A 25202-nucleotide genomic window follows, 5' to 3' on the forward strand; every position below is an offset into this window, starting at 1 on the left:
AGAAATCTATTCTGAACAGAAGTGGATGCATGCTCGCATTTCCAATCAAAATTGTGATCTTCAGTGTAAAATGCATTTGCGTTATTCAGATTTTACAGTGTAAGGTCACCACCAGGTCATGATGAATATTATTTATTCAAATTAAATGCTTCTTTCCGGGTTGACACTGATTTAAGATTTCTTTTTAACAAACACTTCATGTTATATATAATTCTCTCATACTTGCTTTTTAGTGTCAACTTATCCATTGTCATAACATATATTTGATGCCATTTTGGATTTGACGGCAACTGCGCTGTATGTAGGTACACATGCACTCTTGAACACCCGACTTCTGGATGTTTGTTCAGATTCATTCGTTTGCCATTACTTGTGAGTGCTCTGTATCAAGAACACACCTCTGCTCTTTTGATATACCCGGTACATGTATGTCATTCCGTCAATGAATTGATAAATAATGAATTACTGAATCACTTAGATGATTATAAAATGTTCCTAAATTATTCAATTTGTTAGTTTTCTACGATCATTTTTAAGATACTAATCCCATAAATATAACAAATCATTATCGTAACATATATGTAAGGATTCTTTCAATATAACAGGGGACAATTTTGGTAATTTGGACATACATTGTATATATATATATAGTAAAACAAATAATAGTGTCCTCGTGGAAGAAAATATATTTGAAAATAGTACAAACCGACACACACAAATAAGCGCTTTCGCTCCAACACGGGAACTCTTCAGTCTGAAGACCTCGCGTGATGGAGAGAAAGCTCTAATTTGTGTCTGAAGAGCTCCCGTGATGTGTCTGTGTCGGCTTTTAGTATTTTCATATATATATATATATATATATAAAATCATGGTCAATAATAAGAGATTTTAACCAGAAACAAGAAATTATCACACAAAGCCCTGAACAGCTTTTGTTTCTACTATGAAATGAAACTAGTACATTTCATACTGGTATTCCAAATTCATTTTCTTGAAAATCATTGGACAGTAAAATTAAACCTTAAATTAACAGCCTCCACAATTTCCATTTGTCTCCGAAACATTCCTGAGATCAACAGTCTTAAAATATCCGGGTATAGTATTTGTTGTTCAACAACACACACCCCGAGACAATTGTTTACGGTACTGCAGGAATACAAAAACTTCCTGCTGGAAGACAGGCAACTTAAAACAAGGTTATACAAATCTGCAAAAAATGTCAACAAGAAAACTCAACAGATTTCTTCTCAAGTTTGTTGCATATTTTCTTCTTCTTCTTTATGCTGAGATTCAAATTTTCCTTTTGCATATTGATTTTGATTAATAAATCTTTCAAATTAGCACCTGTTTGAGAGGTGTACAATTTACCTAGGGTGGGATGCACTAATATTCAATGAAAATAAAAATGATAAACTTGTAATATATTGTACATGAAATTGTACTAGCATTAATAATAATAGAACCAATTCACTCACAATAATATTATAAAGACACATTTCCAATAAAATGAGTATCAGAGTATATCATTTGATAAGTCTGAAACAACAATCAATCAACATTTTACAATGTATATTTTATACAGTAGTGCTTTTGAGAAATGGGGCTGGAGAGGGAGGAGGCGTGGGGTTATCAAGTGGGGGTGGAGAGGGAGGAGGTGTGGGGTTATCAAGTGGGGCTGGAGAGGGAGGAGGTGTTGGGTTATCAAGTGGGGCTGGAGAGGGAGGAGGTGTGGGGTTATCAAGTGGGGCTGGAGAGGGAGGAGGTGTGGGGTTATCAAGTGGGGCTGGAGAGGGAGGAGATGTGGGGGTAGAGAGGGAGGAGATGTGGGGGTAGAGAGGGAGGAGGTGTGGGGGTAGAGAGGGAGGTGATAACTTGATGGGAAACGAATGATTATATGGATATAGGAATCGGAGATCATAAGCCTGGGTATGGTTTGGAAACTACAAATAACACATCACACATTCTGAATAAAACCACGAATTCTGAAACAAGAGGCCCATGGGCCTTAACGGTCACCTGAGATTTGAAATATTTCAGTTTATTTAATTGACCCTTTTTGCACCCCCCCCCCCCCCCCCCCCTATCAGCCCCTAGGGGTCAGTCAGGGCCAACATATGCATATTATCAAACTTTCATTCCATGCTGAAAATGTTAACCAGAATGAATTCCAATAGAAATCAAAACAAATCAGTCAAAAATGTGATTTCCCTATATAAACTATAGTAAAATTTACCCCCTCCCCAGGGGCCAACTTGTGACCCCAGCGTCATGAAATTTAAAATTTCAATAAAGCACCACAAGACCCTTCAAACTATAAAGAGTATTTGATTCCACCTTATTTCAGTCTTGAGAAGAAGATTTTTGAAATTTTAGTCAATTTGAACCTTTTTAGCCCCGTCCATCAGCCAAGGGGGGGTCAGTCAGGGCCAACATGTGCATGCCATCAAACTGTCATACCACGCTGACAATGTTTACAAAATTAGAATAAATTCCAAAACCAATAAAAGTCAAAAATGTTATTTCCCTATATAAACTATAGTAAAGCTTAGCCCCGCCCCAGGGGCAAACTTGAGACCCCAGGGTCATGAAATTCACAATTTTGGTAAAGAACCTTCAAACCCAGCCATCTATGAAGTGTATTTGATTCTATCATATCTGAGAGTAGAGAAGAAGATTTGTGAAATTTCAGTCAATTTGGCCCTTTTTAGCCCCGCCCATCAGCCCCTGGGGGTCAGTCAGGGCCAACATGTGCATGCCATCAAACTGTCATCCCATGCTGACAATGTTTACAAAATTAGAATGAATTCCAATAGAAATAAAACAAATTAAAGTCAAAAATGTTATTTCCCTATATAAACTATAGTAAAGTTTAGTCCCGCCCCAGGGGCAAACTTGAGACCCCAGGGTCATGAAATTCACAATTTTGGTAAAGAACTTTCAAACCCAGCCATCTATGAAGAGTGTTTGATTCCAGCATATCTGAGAGTAGAGAAGAAGATTTGTGAAATTTCAGTCAATTTGGCCCTTTTTAGCCCCGCCCATCAGCCCCTGGGGGTCAGTCAGGGCCAACATGTGCATGCCATCAAACTGTCATCCCATGCTGACAATGTTTACAAAATTAGAATGAATTCCAATAGAAATAAAACAAATTAAAGTCAAAAATGTGATTTCCCTATATAAACTATAGTAAAGTTTAGCCCCTCCCCAGGGGCAAACGTGAAACCCCTGGGTCATGAAATTTACAATTATGGTAAAACACCTTAAGACCCTTCCATCTATGAAGAGTGTTTGATTCCAGCATATCTGAGAGTAGAGAAGAAGATTTTTGAAGTTTTAGTCAATTTGACCCTTTTTGGCCCCGCCCCTCAGGCCCCTGGGGGGTGGGGACCATATAATTTACAATTTTGGTTGACTTTTAGCCATAGAAGCTTCCTGACAAATTTCATAGAATTTGGTTTGTGGGTTTTGGAGAAGAAGTCGAAAATGTAAATTGTTTACGGACGCACGACGGACGACGCACGACGCACGACAACGGACAAAAGGGGATTAGAATAGGTCACTTGAGACTTTGTCTCAGGTGACCTAAAAATGTAGCGACCATCATAAAAAATTTGGACATTCAAAAATACATAAAATTGCACCATTTCAACTAAAAAATTATTTAAGATAAAAAGTGAAGAAAAAATTAACTTCAAAGACAATACACACAGAATTACATGTAGCTGATCTATGATACAGATTACAAGTTGTGTACGTTAAGAACTTCATTTTCAGTTCAGAATCAGGAATGATGGGAGCATTTCAATTTGCAAATTAATGGAAAAATAGTCTAGGCAGCACGAAAAAAAAAAATCAATCTGTTTCATTATCTGATTCAATGACATCAAATACTATAACTTAAAGACACTTATAAGTTCAAACTTTTTAAAAATTGATGAAAAATATTTAACAATAGTTATTCCACCCATTAAAATAATGGTTTTAAGTATCCATTGAAATAATGTATTTCAATTACATGAACCCATTGAAATACTGTTTAAACAACACATACTGTTACACTATCAGCACCAGTGTTGATATATGTGCTTAATTAAGTAATTTCAAATTCACAGCGATATTCTACATTGTCTTAAAGGGGCATTCCTTCGTTTGAATAAAGTTTAGGTTGTCAAAATTAAACTTACTGGAAAATACATATATTTTCCTAAGTAGTAAAAGTTGTAATCTTTACATTAATAAGGCAGTTTTACTCTCAAGATAAACCCAAGTTCTTCGAGTATGAAGTCCTGAAAATTCTTAATTTGACCCAAAGAATCACTAATTACCGCAAAGACATGCAGTATTTGTATACGATACGCCTTTTTCTTGTACATTTCGGCGTTAATTTCATAACATGTAGGCACATATATCATATATAATTATTGTTTGGATATAGATTTCATCAATTGAAATTGTGCATGTTTCTGATGTCCAAACGAAAGAATGCCCCTTAATGTAAAAATGTACATTGTATACTGAAAAGTTACTGCTGAACAAGAACCTTAAGAGTCCAGCATGTAAAGTTTTTGTCACAAAGTCTATCTTCAATCAAGATATCTGAAAGAGTAAGCTGCAATATATGCAGGAATAACTAGTACATGTATATATATATTTTTTTAGACCTTTTGGCAAAAATATTTTTGAAACATCAAACATTGTGTTGAACTGGATTGTTTTGAACATATTTTGGCATACTTATTAGGATTTGTGATGGTTTAGTTCAATTTTGGGAGATATTAACATTTGTGAGTGTTTTTATTTTTTTTTTTATTTTTGTGAAACATCTTGACTAACTGGATTGTTTCGGAAATACAATGCATTTTGGAAAATATCAGGATTTGCGCCAGATCTTTTTCTGAGAAACATCCTGACAAACTGGATTGTTTCGGACATACATATATTTTGGCAAATATTAATTCTGACAGTTTTTTTCTGAGCAACATCTCGACGAACTTGATTCTTTCGGACATATTTTGGCAAATATTATTTCTGACAGTTTTTTTTCTGAGAAACATCTTGACGAACTGGATTGTTTCGGACATATTTTGGCAGCTGTACTGGGATGATATTCTGCTGTAGATCGTCAATATCAGAAGTGCTGTGAGTCTAATGACACAGAATCTTCATCGCTGAGGTCAAGATCATCTAAGTCCAAATCTTCATCTGTAAAACATACGCAAAATGTAGTTAACAGCCAGGTCAGTCTCTTATCTACCATACACATTTTATAATTCTCTTTTTTTTTTTAAACAATACAGGGTACTTTATGATGAAAATCATTGCACAAAAACAATTTTATGTCAATGAAATGTCGCCATGCTAAATCTCCCACTTTGAATAATCCCTTGGTGGGAGACTTTGGCATCTCAAGAGGGTGGCACCCCTGAATTCAATCTTGCTTGGGATTCAACATATTTCTAGTGAATAACTCCAGTTTTGACTCCAAAAAAATTTAAATGTTAAATTTACAAAGAATCTACAGTCAGTAGAACTGGACTGGGATTCCCATCAAGAGGTAGATATATCAGATCTCCTGCAGACAAACATGTCCCAGCAAGTCCTCTGACCTCAGCAGAATATAAGCAGACAAAATATCCCAGCAAGTCCTCTGACCCTAGTAGTAGAAAGCTGACAAAAATGTATCAGGAAGTCCTCAGACCCTAGTAGAAAGTACTAAGACACGGGGAGACATTCAGAAATCTAACATTTCGGGATTTTTAGATTCATTTAAAAATATTATGTAGATACTGAATTACTGTTGATGAAACAAATGATTAATTTATTTTTACGTTACATTCCACCTACCTGAGTCAAGAATGAGATTTCCAGGGTCGGACGTCTTTGAATTTTTTCTCTGTTTGGTTGATCCTTCTTCAAATGTGTCCAGACTTATTTCATCATCATCATCACTTAAATTGAGTTCTTCTAGGTCCATCACACTTGTATTGTCTGACCCCCGATATCCTGGACACCACACAAAATTATACATATAGGACTTTTGTACTTAAGGGAATAATACCCCTGATAGGATCAATCATAAAGATAAAGTTTGAGTGTATAACATAAAGAATCTTAGGAGATTTCTTATTGTATAAAATCAAGGGGAGATGTTTTTGTCCTACCCACAAATAAAATAAGTTAATGCTTCTTGTTTTCCACATAATACATTGAATAGAAACCATTAGAAACTTGTGATGGATGTTTTAACATCTGCAGTACATTGGATAAGAGTGAAAATACATTAAACTGCACGGGAAAAAAAAAATCTTGAACAAGAATTTTTTTTTTTTCAATTTCTCAAATTTCAATAATTACATATAATTATGAACATTTGATGTAGGTATGTTGTTTGTATTTGACACCAATGCATAATTCTCAGATTTGCACGCACTAATGTTTTGGTTATATGCTTGTTATCTACCCAGAGTTAGACAGAGTTATCTTTCCCTGACTGAAAGTGTGGACCTTGTTGTCCATTAGGATAGAAATATATGTCCTGGATGAATGGCTGTAAGTAGAAAATCTAATGATTTGGTTATAAATATGCTTGTTATCCACCCAGGGTTAGACAGAGTTATCTTTCCCTGACGGAAAGAGTGGCCCATGTTATTCATAAGGATAGAAATACATTTATAATGTCCTGGATGAATAGCTGTAAAATGGAAAATCTTTTGTGTTGGAGGAGGACCTAGTGAAATACTGTGCTTAGAAAATGAATTAAACATGCAAATTAGACTCACCATTCGTCTGTGTGTATGGTCTGTTTCCGCCGGATAATGTGACGTCACAGTGTATGGTTGCTTCCATGTTGTCAACTTTGTGTCTAAGTGTGGCAATTGTGGACCTGGAGAAAATAATGTTTTATTCTAATGAATCAATTATCAACATTAATTAATAAATTGTCTGTAAATTTATCAACATTAATTAGTAAATTGTCTGTAAAAATCTTTAACTAAAAAGTTCCAAACAAGCATCAAACACATTCAATTAATTGATAGTTTCATAGTAAAGATGGTATAAATAATTAATAAAAAAAAAGGACTAAAAAATAAACATTTTGAAGTGATAATCCCAAAAGCCTAGTTATAGAAGTATGAGAATAAAACATCGTCAAAGTCTAATCAATATTATATCAATTCAAATGGTATAAAAGGACATGAAATGTTAACAGAAAAGGGAAATATCTTCAATTAACTTAATGAAAAGAATAAGAATGACATCTGTGATTCTGGACACAATCAAAAGTGACATGACAGGCATTGATAACACCACATGCCCCCGCCCAATGAAAAGGTAAATCTTAAATAATCATAATCTAATCAGATGTACGAGGGCTGATTGATAAGTTGTGAGCCTCACATTGAAGGATTTGAATTTTGCCGGACATATTGTATTATTTTTTTAACATAATCCCCTTCAGTATCAGGTCCTCAATGCCACTTTTATAGATTCACTATCTATACACTTTTGCCAGCCGTGTTGAAGGGCCTCAATGCCACTTTTATAGAACTCCTTTTCTTGGCTGTTCAAAAAGTCATCCACTGCATGTTAGGGTTAGGGTGCCTGAAATAGCTGTTTTCAGTTTTGGAGATAGATGAAAGTCTGATGGAGCGTGATAAGGTGAATAAGGCGGATGCTCAATCAATTGAAAGCCACAATCGTGAATGGCATCCATGGCAATGGCAGACTCTTTCACCCTAACCCTAACCGATTTTTTCCATTTTGCAAAAGCCGCTTGTCTTGTTTACTTAAGAGTGCTACCTCGTCTATATAAACTAACCAAATGAGACCAGTCCTTGGGTACAACGCCCTATATAGTCAGAGAATAGTAGGACTCAAAAAGAACATCCTTGAGTACCTCCTTCAATATGAGGCTCGCAACATATCAATCAACCCTCGTATATACATGCATAACTATGGATCTGTTGAGAGGATCACAAGCTTTTTTATATGGATGGAAGAAGAGAGACACTCATTCTTTCCATTCACTCTCATTCCTATGTAAAAAGAGGTGACCCTCTTACAGAATTACATAAATACGGACTATAATTACCTGAGTTCTGACATGTGGAGTTTGTCCGAATTTGCAGTGGAGGCTTGGCCAGGTGACCAGTATGGAGTGGACGGAGATTTGGCCGGAGAGGATGATAAGTCCTGCATGGTCTGTATAATGGAAGAGAAAAATTGTCTATTTAGTAGATAAATTGTGATTTTAATTCATCAAATACGATAAAAATGTCATTTTACCTCCCAGTATGTGTTTTCCCACTAGGAATTAATAACAGAAAATTCTCTAACAGCAGAAAGAGCATAAATTCCTCGCTGTAGTAAGGCGGCCTCATTTACCTGATTAAATCTATACAGATTCACAGATAATTCAGGTGTTAGGAATGACAGGTTCCATGTGACATAAAAATATCAATGACCCATAAATATATGGAAACCTTATTGACAAAGAACAAATAGCCTAAAAAGCGATAAATGTTTCATACACTGACGTGCCCTTCCATCCCCCCAAAGATGTGATGGACATTGACCTCCGCTAAAGAAAAACCAATTATTTTTTCTTACCTTGTCAATTCTATCTTGACGACGTTCAATATCTTTACGGTTAGAGTAAATATCGGACATGTCCAGTTCTATTTTCACTGTGAAGAAAATTAATCGTACATGTTTATCTATCTAATGAAAATGACAAAAACTTCTTTTTTTTTTTAAATTTACTTTTTATGAATTTTTTTTTCATGAAATGACAAAACTTAACATGGTAAAAAATAAAATGATCACCAAGGCACAAATCTATATCAGAAGTCTACCTTATACATATACTCATGGAATATCAGTAATGTAACACTTGTAATAAAGAATTAAAAACTTTAAAAAAAATTTAAAAGATGGAATTAAATTGACTTACTGAGTCTACTCTTCAATACTTCAACATCTCTTCTCACAGTTTCCATTTCTTCTCGTAAGGTGTGCTTCCTGTGAATAATAATATTACAATTTGACATTTTTTTTATAAAACATAGACAAGTGTACATACATGTATATACATAAAACTTTAATGAACACAATGGACAGATTGATACACAGGGGCTGTGATAGCTCAGTTAGTCAAGAGCGCTGGCCACCTATAACCTCAGGCGAAGGTCCAAGGTGCACGCATGGTTCAGCGCTCCCTAGCCGTGGCAGTTAGTGTTTCTCTGGGAGCTGAGAAATGGGCTTGTCTAACTGTGCTGTCATGGTTGTGTCCTTGGGAAAGACTCAAACACTTGAGCATACTTACATACAGATTTTCCAATAGTTTACTCAATTTGATTTCTCAATTAACCTTATCCTTACACATCGATTATTTCATTAAAAATATGCATCTGTTGTTTGAAGACAGAGAATGTTAAAAGAATCTACAAGCAAGAAACAAGATCTCAATAAGGGCACTCATTGTCTTGGCTGCGACTTAACTGTACAATTTTAATATTTAAGCATTGATGTCATTTTTTTAAAAGTTTCATAGGGGTATGAACAAAATTTGTTTGCAAACTGTATGAATCCGCGTGTCCGCGTAGCAGATTCTTACAAAAGTTTGCAAACAAATTTTTTTTCATACCCCTCCCCTATGAAACTAAAAAATAATTGACATCAACGCTTATAATTAATTTTTGAAATTGATTTTCAAAATTAAAACATGTTTTATATACAACTTTTTTTTTTCTAAAGGTTTCATTTAAAACACTATATCTTTATAATAAACACTTACATATCCTGCATGTCGCGACTGAGTGAGGTGACTTGAATGTCTGGCGATGAATTGTCTCCCTTGTTTTTGTACATTTGCACCTGATTTTGCAGTACATGTATCTCGGACAACATTTCACGCTTCACCTGCTCCATGCGTCGCTCCATAGTGTTGTCGGAATTCTTGTCGTACATCTTACCACCAAGTGACTTTATCTCTCCTAAAAACAAAGGGCAATAACTCTGTCAAAGATTGTTGGATAAAAAAGAAAGAACATAAATGTAAAAAAAGATAATGGACATTATCGATTTCTCAATAAATAACAATTAAAATATTTCACTTGCAGGATGGATTTACTTCTGTTTCATAGTATTATACATTTAAAATAGATCAAAATCATGGACATAGTCAGTGACCAAAATATCCAGGCTACTTATGAAATATTCATATATTAACTATTTCTTATTCATACATCAAGTTTGTATTGTATGATATCCAAATAACTCTGGTCATTTAAGGACAGCCTCCCCTGTGTGCGAGATGCATACCTGTGTGTTTTGGGAGGCTGCAGTATTTTTGTATTTGTCTCCTTGTGAAAGCAAGGAACAAACGCTGCCGTTATAATAGCATGTTGTACGACCTCACTAAGACATGATACCGAAGACACCAAACAGGACACCACTCCAAGTCAAATTATATCAACATAGGGTGAACTAGTCGTCTAACTCCCAAAATGCTGAATGTTACACAGAGTATCTATCATTTTAATAGATTCTGGTATGTCTCTGTCTTCCTCACAAGAGCGAAAGCTCAACTAAAGTCCAAAAGTGAGGCAGTATCAAGGGAGACACTGGGAAGGAGAAAGGGTTTAGAAAGAGGAGAAAAGATAGGTACCCAAACATAGTCTTATGATCATGTAATGGGGGTAGCAGGCACCATTCTTATGCCGTACTTGCTGACACCAGTATCGTTTACGTACAGAAGTGTAAGTGTATAGGTATACTTGGTCCTGACTGAGGAATGTATGTCTAGTAACTGTTGTTTAAGTTCTATGATAATTTTCCTGAGTTACCTCTGATGTCTCGAATCTGTTCCCCGTAATTATTCCTTTCGCTCTCCAGCTTGTGGACCATTTGCATCAACTGGTCTATAAGCTGTTAAAACAAATAATTCACATTTCATAAATTCAAAAAATACAGAAGTCATAACGGTAATTTTATGTTTATTTATGATGTCATGAGTAAACACAATAAGAAATCAGATGAAAAGTGAGAGATCTGGGCCCAGCTGTTCAAAAGGTGATCAGGCTAATCGCAGTTTAATAACAATATCAAAATCTTGATTGAATAATTTCTGGTAGAACTACACAATTTTGCGAAACATCAGCACTCTCCTGTCTCTTCCTACCTACCTATTTTAAGAAATAAACACCATCAGGTTTTGAAATAAAGGAGAAATGAGATTTTTCATTAATCAAGTGATTAGACCAATCAACTTTTGAACAACTGGGCCCAAATCTCCAGACCAGAAAAGTTAATGGCAGAGGGAAAACAATACATCACAATATTTCTAGGATTTTAGGAATCCTACCCATTATGAAATTTAGGGGAAATGAAGGGCCGCAATGTATTGAAGTATTCTTTAAACTTCAACATTTCACAGCTATTCTTTGCTATAACTCGTACACGTTTCATCAAAATTTGGGGGATTTCCCCTGTTTTGGAGAATTTCCCCCTGTTTTGGAGAATTTCCCCCTGTTTTGGAGAATTTCCCCCTGTTTTGGAGAATTTCCCGCTGTTTTGGAGAATTTCCCCCTGTTTTGGAGAATTTCCCCCTGTTTTATGTGATTTTTTCTTGATGAGGAATTTGTTTTAATTTTAAGAGAAAAACTCCATCAGCGGGAAATACTACCTAATTTTGGTAGTAAAAATGGTCTAGATTAACATTTGTCCCGTCAAAACATGAAGACAAAAAACACTGCACATTTAACAATGACAGCATATTGCTTCTGGGAATCAGTCTATTATTCAATCAATCAGTTATCAGTCATCACTTTAAAATTAAGAAAGAGCCCTTATGTAATGTATATGTAACTTTGTGATATTAAAAAGTATATTACCAGAATCTCACCAATATTCAGCTATTAGTATCGGCAGAGTGTCGTAAACACTTCACTAACCAGGATTACGTAAACACGGCATGGCTATTGGAAACTTGAATTCTGACAAGTTCGAATAACATATATAAAGGTATTGATCATGGTGAATATGTAACACCTATATAATAATGTCCGCTTAGTAAAAATTACAAACAACAAGCAGTTAGAAATTTTACATTATCGTATTTTACCGGGTATAATCCCCAAGGGGCTAGTGCACTGAAAATGGGCAAATGTGGGGGGGGGGGGGGGGGGGGGGGCTTATCCTTGGATAAGACCCTATGCAAGAAGGGAAAATATCGCCCGCTTTCTTGGATTATAACACAAAAAGAGGATTGGCTGATCTACATCAATAATCTATGACTGAAATGTTGTTTTTTTTAAATAATGAAAAATATGAAATCTCTGATCTTACACATCAAGTAAAATTGATTATTAAACAGGACCTGTGTTATCAGTATCCTTCTATGTATACAGTATTATCAGAGCTATAAACCTGTAGGACTTACAGGCAAAAAGATTATTCTAACCCTGTTATAAATTACAGAAGAAAAACAGATTCTTACCTGGTTGAAATTACAGGAGAAAAACATCCTAACCTGGTTATAATTTACACTGGAAAAACATATTCTAGCTTGGTAATGATTTAAAGAAGAAAAACAGATTTTAATCCAGTAATAACTTACAGGAGAAACGCAGATTCTAACCTTGTTATTATTTACAGGAGAAAAACAGATTCTAAACAGGTTATAATTTACAAGTGAAAAACAGATTCTAACCAGGTTATAATGTACAGGGGGAAAACAGATTCTAACCTGGTTATAATGCACAGGGGAAAAACAGATTCTAACTCAGTTATAATTTACAAGGGAAAAACAGATTTTAACCATGCAGGTTTTGATTTACAGCGGAAAACCATTCTAGCCCAGTTACAATTTACAGCGGAAAACCATGTTCTAAACCAGTTATAATTTACAGTGAAAAAAATAAATGTTCTACGAGAGAAAAACAGTTATAATCTACAGTGGAAAAACATTTTCTAACCTAGTTATAATTTAAAAGAGAAAAACAGATTCTAACCTAGTTATAATTTGCAAGAGTAAAACAGATTCTTACCCAGTTATAACTTAAAAGAGAAAAACAGATTCTAACCCATTTATGTGCAGACTATGGTTAAAAGGTAGGTTTCCTTTCTTCTCACCTTATTTTGTTGGTCCAGTTTTTCCTGCAGTGATTGTGTGAACATTGGATTAGCACCACTTGTGGCTCCTGTATATGTGGTGGAATGTGCTCCACTTGTGGCTCCTGTGTATGCGGTGCCATGTGTATAGGCTTTTGTATCTAAGGCACTCGATTCATAGGCATCTGGGATTGTACTGAGTTGTGTCCCCTGACGGAATGATGTCGTACCACCAGGGAACTGGGAGGTGTGTGGTGATATGTCGGACATGGAAGAGTACTTCCTCATTGTTGGAGATGAACTGGAATCTAAAATGATAACTTGTTTTTCAAAAACTCAACATACATTTGAAGAAATAAAAGAACAATTTTCAATTTTTGCAAGAAAAAGTTTCTGTCATTTACATAAAATTACCATGTCTTTCTGATTAATTTTATTATTTTTTTTTTTTCAAAATTGAAATTGACAGTTTAAAGATGCATAAATAGAACTTTAAATGACTGCAACATCCTGAATGAGAAAATTATTCCAATCAGATAGGATGTTTTCCTTTTTCTGACAAAAAAAAGTAAGAATTAATAAAAATGTAAACGGGAACATCCTTATTATATATGTATATATACTGTAAACATTGCTCTTTCTGTTTACAAGTCTACAGAGTTTACATAATTACAAAACAAACTTACATCTCCTGTATTTCCAGTCATTGTATCCACGTAAACCAGCACCATCTCCAACTCTTCTCTTAAAAAGACATTTCAGCATTATTAATTGGTCAAGTATATATAATTATATAATCTAAGTAAAGAAAGGTTCTACCATGTAGAGTCTTCAATATTTTTCTATTGTTTTAGCTAGTATTATATACAAGTACATTTTTTATGTATATCAGTCAAGTTACATCAAAGAAAGAATTAATGTTAGCACCTGAAGGAATTTATCCAATATGTCATTTACTGCCAGTGAAATCAGATTTCATTTGAAACGTACACGAAAATGTACATGATACAGATAGCCATATACTTTGTATGTCAATATGATCTTCTCGGTGTGATACAGTACTTTGGGAGTTATATTTTGGTTTCTTTGGCGCCTACGGTGAATGAGCCAAAATGAAACACACCAAAACTTCATGAAAAAATTTGTCAGAACAATATCCGGATTTTAGCAACCGTCTTTCGGTTCATTTACTACATTTACCCATTACTAGCTTCCGCGATTTCTGTTGATGTATGCACGTGTTGGAATATATTGTTTTTTGATAAAAACGCGTCAATAAAGGTATGATTCATCTAAAGTATCATAAGTTTCATTCACGTTGTTTTCATATTAATTGTTGTATTAGCTGTGTTCAAGAACAAGTCGCGTCTCGATCGATCAATTAACTTGTGTAACTTACAAAGCGAAGCCAGCTGTTTTCCTGTCAACCAGGTGAGGACGAAATACAAAAGGCTTATACTGATATGTTCTCAGAAAATACCTATTCAAACAAAGGCTATATATCAGGTAGGTGATCGAATCCTCGATCACCTGTCACTTAGCCACAGAGCTTTTAATCCCTGTGTACGTGTCCATGCGATATGGCTTCTAAATATGTAGACTTTCGTAGCATAATGAACAAACATATCAATTACATAACTACAGGTAATTATAATATAAGTGCCAAAATTTAACACACATGATGGTAAACGCCAGAATTTGACGTACAAATATTTAATCACCCTATTTTGAGCAAAAAACGCCAGATTTTGGTGACGCCAAAATATCCCAAAGTACGATATATAAATTTAGATTATCATTCATTCATCCAAACTTTGAATCGAGATAATTACCCATTAATTAACTGCACACATGATATATTTACCTTATCTCTACAGTACATGTTGTTTGGTTTTGGTACAAATATAAATGTATAGGCCTAATAATTCAATGAAACACTCATATATAAGAAGCAATATATCAAAATAAACAGTGAGGTAAGTACCATATTATCAAATTGATTTGTAATTGATGATATGGATAAAGAGGCTTTAAGTCGCATCCTTTATTTTGCTACTAAATACTCTTTGATATATTATGTAATTATTGCATGATGAGACATATTATCAGATTATTTGGTGAGGCGAGTTCCTGTACATGTGTTTACACTATTTACAATGCCAGGAGGTTAATCGAAATAATTGAATCAAAATGCGTCTGACAGTGTCACTTTATCACGACAAATGTATAGAACGTATCCATTGGACTTAACAATAATCCTGAAACTTGTCAAGACTGTCCTTTCCCATTCTTCTTTTGTTAACGTTATTTGTTAAAAATATGAAACATGACTGGACCGGTGCATGTTCTTCAAAAGAAAGATGCATTCCATTTGCATAAAAACAAACCTTCATCCGAGACAAATTTGATTGCGTTTCACGCAAAAGGGAAGAAACTTTGCCCTCCCAGTCTGTTTTGAGGTTCATGTTCTCTCAAAGTTTGCCTGTCCGTGGTTACAATTTTGACATGTTACGGTTGATTGCGTTGTCCAAGAAGCCAAACGTCTTACTCACCAGGATCAGTGAGAATACTAACTAAAAAACGACCGATGACGATTCCGGAAAAATATGATATTCGTGTTTTTATCTATGAAATACTATACTTTAATTGGGGTTTTAATTAGAAGGAATATGATAATTGCAATCTATCTGGTTTAACCTAACATAGCAACATATCTTTATTTTGATTTATATAAATGCCAAAAGCAAACAGCAAAACTTAATACCTTGATTTTCACTTATTTATTTTTTATCATTTTTTATCAGAGCTCTGATAAAAAATGATTAAAATAAATAAGTAAATAAATAAATAAATAAATAATCAAATCTGAATAACTTTCTTGCTATATGCTAGTTTGTATACTAACTGAAAACACAGGCATTTTTAGTTATAAATTGGAAAAAAATCTATATATATATTATACCAGAGACCTATATACTAGTATATAGGTCTCTGATTATACTTACTATAGGTCCTGAAGTATTATTTATGAAGTACATATTGTATAATCCAAACATAAGGAGATATACATATTGTTGACAATTTTCAACCACGTTTTCCTGAATTATTATCTTTTTCATACCCAAACTATCGTATCCCCATTTCATTATTACATTGCAGACGCTATCAAAAAGTGTTCTGCAAACCTCAAAGAAAAGCCATATTATATAGTTCTGACCTGGATATCGTATCTACTAAGAGAGACATAGGCCAACTTTAGTTAATAAACTAACAACCCGTTTTGTTTGCAACAACGAATTTATCAGCCGAGACAGAATCGCTTATGTAGGTATGATGATAAAACTCCAATGGAAACTCCTTGAGGAACGAAGATGAGACCAATGACTGAATGATCCTCTCTGCAAAAGTGTGTATGGCATGGCAGCCATCCCCACTCATAAAGAAAATAAATAAATTAAAAAAAAAAAATAAATAAATAAATAAAAAATAAATAAAATTAAATAAAAAACAAAAACAAAACATCCCGAGGTGGACGACTTTCAAGATACTTACGTGCAATACAGCATATTAAAACGTCTCATTTATACCATGCAGTTTTCATGACTTGAACCATTTCAGACACTCAAGGTGCACTTCAAATCAACTTTACCATGGCCAGTGACCAAACAATGTCAATGCGCACTCACTCGAATCGTTGAATTTCCCCCTCATATGAAAGCCACTTTCCGAAATAACTAATAGATACAGATACAGATAATGATCGACCGCAGTATGGCCCTTGTTTCACGACCTAGTTGCTAGAACGATACAATTTCTCAGAAAATTGACAGAGAAATATATACAATTAGACATCCACAGTTAAAACTATTGCAACTTACTGTGATGGTAGAACTGCTCTACCGCCGACGTCCTCAGCCAATACATTCTATAGTAGCTACTAACCATCTGGCTTGAACATATGGATGCATGTGATGATGGTTAAGACATACATGGAGCCTCTGTTTGGTAAATGTCCCATTTTGTACGATCATATTCATGCTCGTTAAAAATGCCGTGTTGGATAGCTGAGATTGTACACGTGTCTTCGTTTATCTCTGTATGATGTTTCGCCAAACCAGTCAAATTTTATCGTATAAATTGTTGAAAATGTAGATAACCGAATTTTAATTCTTCAATTTGACAAACAGTACGACGTCATACATTTCCATTCTTCATAAACCCAATATCACTCATTCATACATCGTACCATGTGTCTATGGTTCAACCAATGTCTTTTACTTCTTGACGTTTCTTCGAACCGATCAAACCTGACGTGCCAATTGTTGCAAATGTATTTTTCTTTGAACACTACGAAATGGTTATGGGCATCGTCAAAACACTCCCATTGCTTGTCGTGTGCTGCTGGCCAACGCACCTTTTGTTTCCTTGCACCAGTCGCTGGCCCAGTGTTGGTCTGAGACTGGATAATATCACTTAGCTCCGTCTCTGATTCGGACAGCTTTTGGTTTGTTTTTTTTAACGTCCTATTAACAGCCAGGATCATTTAAAGACGTACCAGGCTTTGGATGTGGAGGAAAGCCGGTGTACCCGGAGAAAAATCACCGGACCACGGTCAGTACCTGGCAACTGCCCCACGTAGGTTTCGAACTCACAACCCAGAGGCGGAGGGCTAGTGATAAAGTGTCGAGATACCTTAACCACTCGGCCACCGCGGCCCCGATTCGGACAGCGTCAACTCCTACGATATCCCATAATTCTTATTGTACTCGTTTTGGTTGTGGCCCTCTTCGGTTTAATCAAATCATTCTTGAATCCCCTTAATCTGCTCTGACGTCAACAAATCCCAAATTCCGATAAACATTCCTTCTGACGGTTGATCAGAAGCACACCAGGCGCACATTATCGCGTGCTTATCTTCACCTTTTTGAGGAAGATCCTGCCAACTTTCTTCAGAGATTTGTCACTATGGATGAAACATAGGTCCATCATTATACCCCAAAGGCCAAACAACAATCGAAATAATGGAAGCACCATGGCTCTCCCCCGCCAAAGAAGGCAAAGACTGTATTATCAGCTGGGAAGGTTATGGTCTCGGTTTTCTGGTATGCAGATGGTATTCTGCTAATAGATTATCTCCAAAAGGGACAAACAATCAATGGCACATACTATGCTTCACTTCAGAGGCACTTACGGGAAAATATTAAACTTCAGCGCCGCGGAAAGCCCAATAAAGGTGTGTTATTCCATCAGGGAAATGCTCCTGTTTTCACGTCTGTCATTGCCATGGCTACCTTTCACGTTTGTGGCTTTAAATTGATTGGACATCCGCCTTATTCGCATGATCTCGCTCCAGCAGAGTCTCATCTATTTCCAAAATCACAACAGCTATTTCAGGTATTCACTTTCAGTCCAATGATGGCGTCATACATGCAGTGGATGGTTTTCTGAACAGCCAAGAAAAAGAGTTCTATAAAAGTGGCATTAAGGCCCTTAAACACCGCTGGCAAAAGTGTATAGATATTGAAGGGGATTTAAGAAATAATTAACGATGATTCGTGTATTGTTGGATGATATACAGCGAGGAATTAAATTAATAACGAATGCCGCATTGTTGCAGGATATACAACGAGGAATTGAATTAATAATGAAGGCCGCAGGCCTGAGTTATTAATTAAAATTGCAAAATATCCGAGTCCGAGTTGTATATCCTGCAACAATACACGAGTCAAATTTGATTATTTCTATTCTACTATGTACTGTTTAGTTCTAAGATCTACCTCTTTCTAATAGAAAAACGACAAAGAAACCCCGGGGAAACTTGTAATTTATTTCTTGAGTATTGCATTATTTGTTGATGAAATATACATTTCTTTACAGGCACTACAGTACTACGATCAAGAACATCTATCATATGGCATTGATTTTGAAAATTAAAAAAAAAAGGGATGAAAAAAATAAAAACGGCCTTCGTAGTATTCGAACTTGCGTCGTGATAAGAATGACCTTCAAACCAAAAAAGTCAAGATCCCTTATCATAAAGAAAGGCAGAGTCATACAACAATTCCAACTGAAGATACAGGGGGAGGATATTCCATCCATCATTGGAAACCCAATCAAATGCCTGGGAAAGTGGTTTGACGAATCACTCGGAGATAAGGTAAACATCCAAAGAATATAACAGCAGGTCAGTGAAGGAATGAAGAATATAGACAAGAAAGGTCTTCCAAGGAAACTCAAAGCTTAGATGTATCAGCATGGACTCCTTCCACGCTTAACCTGGCCCTTGATGCTCTATGAGATCACAACTTCAACTGTAGAGAAAATGGAGCGCATAATCAACAGACACCCCCGGAAGTGGTTGGAAGCTCCCCTAAGCTTCCCTGCAGTAGGCCTATACAGCAGGACAGCAAAACTCCAACTTCCTCTCTCGTCACAAGTTGAAAAATTCAAGACAGGCAAGGCAAGACTCATCATGACATTGAAAGAATCAAAGGTTGACAAGGTCCGGCTAGCCGGCGTGGAAGTACAAACTGGCAGAAAGTGGTCAGCATCAAGAGCAGTTGATGAGCCTGAGGGTTCAGGGAGCATGGACTAGGTGGGACACAGAACCACGTGCACTGTTCTGGTCGGAAATCTAGAAGTACTCTCAATTCCAACTGCAGTTTCTCCTTCGATCTGTGTATGACGTGATACCAACACCAGCAAATCTCCATAATTGGGACCTTGCAGAAACACAAGACTGCCCTCTGTGTGGACAGAGAGGAACCATACAGCACATAATTACCTCTTGTCGCGTGGCTTTTGCACAGGGGAGATACACATTGCGCCACAACCAAGTCTTAAGGGAGCTGGCAGACATTATTGAAAAAAGAACGGAAGAGCAAGGCCAGCCAACCAAGGTCAAAACATATACAGATCAGGTTCGTGAAGGAAGGTGCAACATCAACACCAAGCCCAGAGAAAACTTCTGGAATTCTCAGCCAGGCAGGAGACTTGAAGCTGACTGTAGACCTGGACCAGAGACTAACTTTTCCGGACATCGTACCAACCAACCTCAGACCGGATATGATTCTTTGGTCACTAACGACAAAGACGATCATTGTCATAGAGCTAACAGTGGCATGGAAGGAAAGGTGCAGCGAACCCCACGAAAGGAAGAGAGCAAAGTACGAAGCGTTGCTGGTGGAGTGCAGGGAGAGAGGTTGGCAGACGTGGAGCTACCCAGTGGATGTTGGATGTAGAGGCTTCCCCGCACAGTCTGTACTTGGCAGGACTAAAAGATCAACAGTGCAGAGGATGGCCAAGGCAGCAGAAAGATCTTCATGCTGGGTGTGGATGAAGAAGGACACCAGTAGCTGGACACCCACCACCGACGCGCAGTGACTGATCATCACTGTGGAACCCCCCTTCCCATCCTAAGAGTGTACTGAGCTAGGGGTCGAAACACACGATGAGGGATGGCCTCGGCTGAGGACGTCGGCGGTACAGCAGCATTGGCATCATTGCTGTATATAGGTAATTAGGCTTACAACATATTAATCAGCCCTCATTTTAATATATTTTAGAGTGACGTTATCTTCGGTTGCTAAGGTAGTGTAAAACTGAAGGTTGTGTTGATGTTTCATCCTTCCTTAAAGTAATTTTTTAATATTTTTTTATCTTAAATATACTGCATATGGTCTGTTAAGTTATCATAAAGACATTGTCATTCTCTATATACCCCACCACCACATTTTATCAAGAAAATATAAACGCCGATACATTAATCCCTACATCTACCTACAATTGTATGCTAGCTACATATCAGCACCTTGGGTCTTGTGAAATTAAAAAAAAAGATACCCATATATTGGACCAATGTGGAATTGAAAAAAGTCAAGGTCATTTATATGAGGCAACTTAAAATGGGTCACCCTTCCAGGATACGACTGGCAAAAAGCAGTACATTGTGTTTGGTCATGTGGTTTTATATATAGGACACACGCGAATAGGACCTTCATAATCGATTTATTATCATATATCCTAACTGCCGAAATGAATATGAGTCTGCACCATACAACACTGTCATCCTTCTAGGACTTGTCAGAGATACTAGGGATTAAAGTGTAACAATCCTACACAATCCAACTCTGAATTATTGCAGGGGAAATGGAATAGGATCCATAACGTACTTGTATATCTTTGATATATTTATTAGCTTACCTATATAGCTTAAGACACAAATAAGGGTATACATATGAAATTGTCTTCCATGCATTGTGATGTACTGGAAGAAAAATAACTTAAAAGACAGTACTTTGAAGCAAAAGGATATTTATTAAGTCAAAATGTTTAAAATCCTAGAGAAGACGTTAGAAACTTATCAACTATGTTCAAAGGAAATATGAACTATTTACAATCTATCTTACATGTGCATGTAGTATGTCATAAGTAAAGACATTTGTACCATATGCGAATTTATATTGATTCGGCCAGAATAGGAATACAGCTTGTGATGCATGTCTAGCTTTCAATCAAACGAGGCCGTCACGATCCAAATCGCTTCAAAGAATCTACTGAAAATGAATGTTTCTCAAGTCATTTCTTAGATGAACGCCTAGAAGATGTGTGGCTTAGCTTCATTGCAAATGTCATTTTTCAAAATCAAACAATGTTTGTTTCTTAGTAACAACAGAAAGCACTCGTTTCCTGCTTTTTGTGACGTTCTGCCCCGCATCACTTCTGAATTATTTATCTATTCCCGATAAAGGAAAATAAAAATAAATACATCTAAAATTAACAAAATGTGGAATTATTATCAAAACTTTTAGGATAAATCAGTATCTAGATATCTACATGTTTATACGATAAAGTTTATTTTGCACTTTAGTGTGAGTGCTGGTTATGATAAGACGATGAACTATGTCTTTTTCTGGACATTTTGGTTGAGATGGGAAATTGTGGACGTCAGTGTCGTCAATTTGTAAACGAGAATTTAAAACGCACGTTTTGTTAATCATTGTAACAAACAAGTACAAATCATTGAAATGCTACCAGATGTTAGTATATAGTCGATCTGAATACCATTTGGCTCACCTTTCTGATAATGGACAATATTTTTTCTCTGTCACCCGTTTTGTTATCATATCGATTTACTGGTTTACCGCCTACATGAATCTGCCTTGTGTTAAGTTTCGTCTTACCGGTTGTAGCCAATGTTCTGTCGCCATTTACATAATAGCGGTCAGTTTCGACTATCCATATGCTTTGTTCTCCAATTACTTATTACAGTGCATTATGGTTCTTTAAATTAACTTAACCCCGGGCCTCAAAAAGTTATCTTTTGTATTGATGTTAACAATCATTTTCGGCATTTACAGCACAATGTACATGCGCACTTCCAACTCTTTACAGTTCTTCATCAGTGGTCGCATCTCCAGCAGTAGAAGTCTCTCTGTTTCTGCTCGAACTTCTTTCATCTGCCAATTCGTGCTGCAGGCATCTTCTAGCAACAATACAACGTTTCACCGCTTTTATGATCGGTTCTAAGGTATCCCTCCGCAAGAGGATATAGACCCATGGATCAATAACTTGATTGGCCAAGGCCAGTCTTGCTCCTGTCATGTCGTATGCATGATTAAGTTTGACGGCCCCGGATTGGTTCAGTATGAGTCGTATCTGTAAAAACAAGACGTCATATGATAACTAATAAATGCATGCCAAATTAAAATAAAGGGTTGATTCCGGAAAATACTTAATCTGATTCCAAGTCATTAATTAGATATTGATCTCGTGTTCCTGTTTTGGATGTTTATTATATTCTGTTTTTACTTGAGAAGATATTTTTTTCAAAAACAGTTTTGAGAAATTATATAAAGCTGGTCAACTAACCATTAAAACTGACATAACGAACAATGAGGTCAATTGGTATGCATACGGGTAATGGTGAATCTTTAACCATATATATTCTAAATACTTTTCTTTCGTGTAAGGCATCGAATCGCCGCGTTTTGTAAAAATGAATTGAATAAAGTGTAGGATATTAATAAAGCTTGTCATTTAGCCATTAAAATTGATGTAACAAAGCATGGCGTCAATTGGTATGCTTTGGAGTGATAGCAAATATTTAACATATATAATCTGAATAATTGTCGTCGTGTATGTCACCACATTGCCAATTTTTGTAATAATGGATAAAGTATAGGATGAGTTAGGTTTATTGTCAACTGGCCAATAAAAACAATAAAAAAAAAATGACGTCAATGATTTGTAATGACAGTAAACCTAAAACTATATAATGAAATATTATATATTTCTCTCAAAATTACTTGTTTTGTAATCACGAAACAATTAAAGTGTTACCTAAAATAAAATGAGATCTATATTTAGATAAAATATACCGTATATGATGAGTACCATTAATGGGAGACAACATATCGTGAAGACCATCGTGAGTACCACCAGAAACACGATGTTGTAAACGTCGCCGGACCTTATTTCGCGGTCGGACCTCAGGACACGACGTTTGACGAGAGCCAAAGTGACAAATATGTTCAAAACCACCATCACTACGGCCATCAGCAACCCGGCAGAGGCGATTATAAATACGTACGACATGTCCACTGGTTCTGTGGAAAACTGATCAAAGAAACACCAAGTTCCTGGAAACTGTATAGAATTGTGATTTACTCCAATCAACGGCAAGCACGCAAATATCAAAGGAAAAGTACACATCCCTACCATTGTGAGGTTAGCTCGACGACTACTGAATGTTCTGTTATAGCTGTATGGAAACCAAATGGCCAGGAAACGGTCTAGAGACATGGCGGCCGCAAACATGGCCGATGTCATTCCAGTATATATAGAGGTAAAAGCCATAAAGTCACATAACGGTTGTCCTCCAATCCACTGCATGTTATTCGCATAAATAATAATCATAATAGGAAGTTGCCCAATAAGGCCCAACAGGTCGAACACCACCAGGACAAAGACCAACCGGTAAAACACCCGCCATTTGTGTTTCTCTGACGTCTTGTGAAGTAGAACTATTGCTAGGATATTTCCAGTTACGCCGGCCACAAGCATCAATGCAATCGGTATTACAGAATAGTAATCCTGTATGAGTTTATGATTGGTTTCGTTCCCTGTAAATACGGTGACATCATCTGTTGTGAGTACAGTCCTGGTATATTCGGTTGTCATGGTAGCGTTCTCCTGCATCAGAAATAGACGTACCCTGTGTTAGATGTTGCTAAGTATATTTCAACAGACAATAATTAAGGGTTGACATAACTTGAATATAACACACACACACACACACACACTGACCCCTTCTCTGTCTGTCTCTGTCTCTGTCTCTGTCTCTGTCTGTCTGTCTCTCTGTCTCTCTCTCTGTCTCTCTCTCTCTCTGCATTACATGAAAGGGTATGAAAAAAGAAGAAATAAACAAAATGTATTTGTCAACCAAGCATATCTCTTCTGATTTTAAATAACAAGTAATACACTAAGATGGAAATACTCAGTTGAATACGAATCTGATTATAAATGCTCTGGTGTATAATCTCATTTTTGTTTATTTTGTTACTTTCGTTAATGTTTAGCCGTGTGTATAACCCATTCAAATAGATTACATTGGAGAAGTACAAATCCATTCATCTTCATTCTCAGACATATGTTTAAGTGTGTGTATATCTTCTTATTAGGGTGACACACAACTTAAGATGTTTTGTTATCTAAATACCTACCCAAGCCTTTTACATTATCTTTGTTAAGAATTTAGAGATATGTTATTCATTCCAGAAAATTAACTCTTACACTTCCAGAGTTATTTAACCATTATATCGCCTCTTTTGTTTGATTAATGTAAATTGCACACTCGTCTACGTGTCAATATATAAACTGGTCAGTTCAATTTGATATGTCCATACTAGAGACGTGTCAGCCAGCAAAGTGATACCAAGTGTGATTGGACATAGTCAATTTACAAAGATGGATCACCATCCATATACATTACACACATTGGAATATCAATTCATGTTTATTATCATTACATGCAAATTATTGTTATATATTGTTATTGTGATATGAAATCACCGCTTTGAAAATAATCA

At 36.1% G+C, this 25202-nt stretch overlaps 2 protein-coding genes across 2 annotated transcripts; both read right to left on the reverse strand.

Moving 5' to 3' along the window:
* Positions 1-4380: 4380 nt before the first annotated feature.
* LOC117326226 (myosin heavy chain, clone 203-like) lies at positions 4381-15639 on the reverse strand. Its single transcript, XM_033882889.1, has 11 exons — positions 15501-15639; positions 13800-13857; positions 13135-13421; positions 10848-10929; positions 9797-9995; positions 8954-9021; positions 8611-8687; positions 8093-8202; positions 6780-6883; positions 5845-6003; positions 4381-5202 (listed from the first exon to the last, which is right to left on the reverse strand). The coding sequence occupies exons 1-11, from the start codon at positions 15576-15578 to the stop codon at positions 5129-5131; spliced, it is 1296 nt and encodes a 431-aa protein (XP_033738780.1). The 5' UTR covers positions 15579-15639; the 3' UTR covers positions 4381-5128.
* A 6861-nt stretch (positions 15640-22500) lies between these two features.
* Positions 22501-24294, reverse strand: LOC117326573 (prostaglandin E2 receptor EP4 subtype-like). Its single transcript, XM_033883332.1, has 2 exons — positions 23833-24294; positions 22501-22770 (listed from the first exon to the last, which is right to left on the reverse strand). Exons 1-2 carry the CDS (start codon positions 24292-24294, stop codon positions 22501-22503), a joined length of 732 nt encoding a protein of 243 aa, XP_033739223.1.
* Between the last annotated feature and the right edge of the window lie 908 nt (positions 24295-25202).

The sequence above is a fragment of the Pecten maximus genome, chromosome 4 (genome assembly GCF_902652985.1).
Source record: "Pecten maximus chromosome 4, xPecMax1.1, whole genome shotgun sequence".
Classification (NCBI taxonomy): Eukaryota; Metazoa; Mollusca; class Bivalvia; order Pectinida; family Pectinidae; genus Pecten; species Pecten maximus.

Bases quoted from the DNA above. Each gene is read 5' to 3' on its own strand.
- LOC117326226 (XM_033882889.1), bottom strand. From the start codon at position 15,578: ATGAACCTCAAAACAGACTGGGAGGGCAAAGTTTCTTCCCTTTTGCGT. The intron at 13,858-15,500 runs GTTTGTTTTTAT...TGTCTTTTTAAG, and splicing joins CAAATTTGTCTCGGATGAAG to AGAAGAGTTGGAGATGGTGC. The intron at 9,022-9,796 runs GTAAGTGTTTAT...TATTATTCACAG, and splicing joins AGTCGCGACATGCAGGATAT to GAAGCACACCTTACGAGAAG.
- LOC117326573 (XM_033883332.1), bottom strand. From the start codon at position 24,294: ATGACAACCGAATATACCAGGACTGTACTCACAACAGATGATGTCACC. The intron at 22,771-23,832 runs GTAGGGATGTGT...TTGTTTTTACAG, and splicing joins GTCGAGCTAACCTCACAATG to ATACGACTCATACTGAACCA.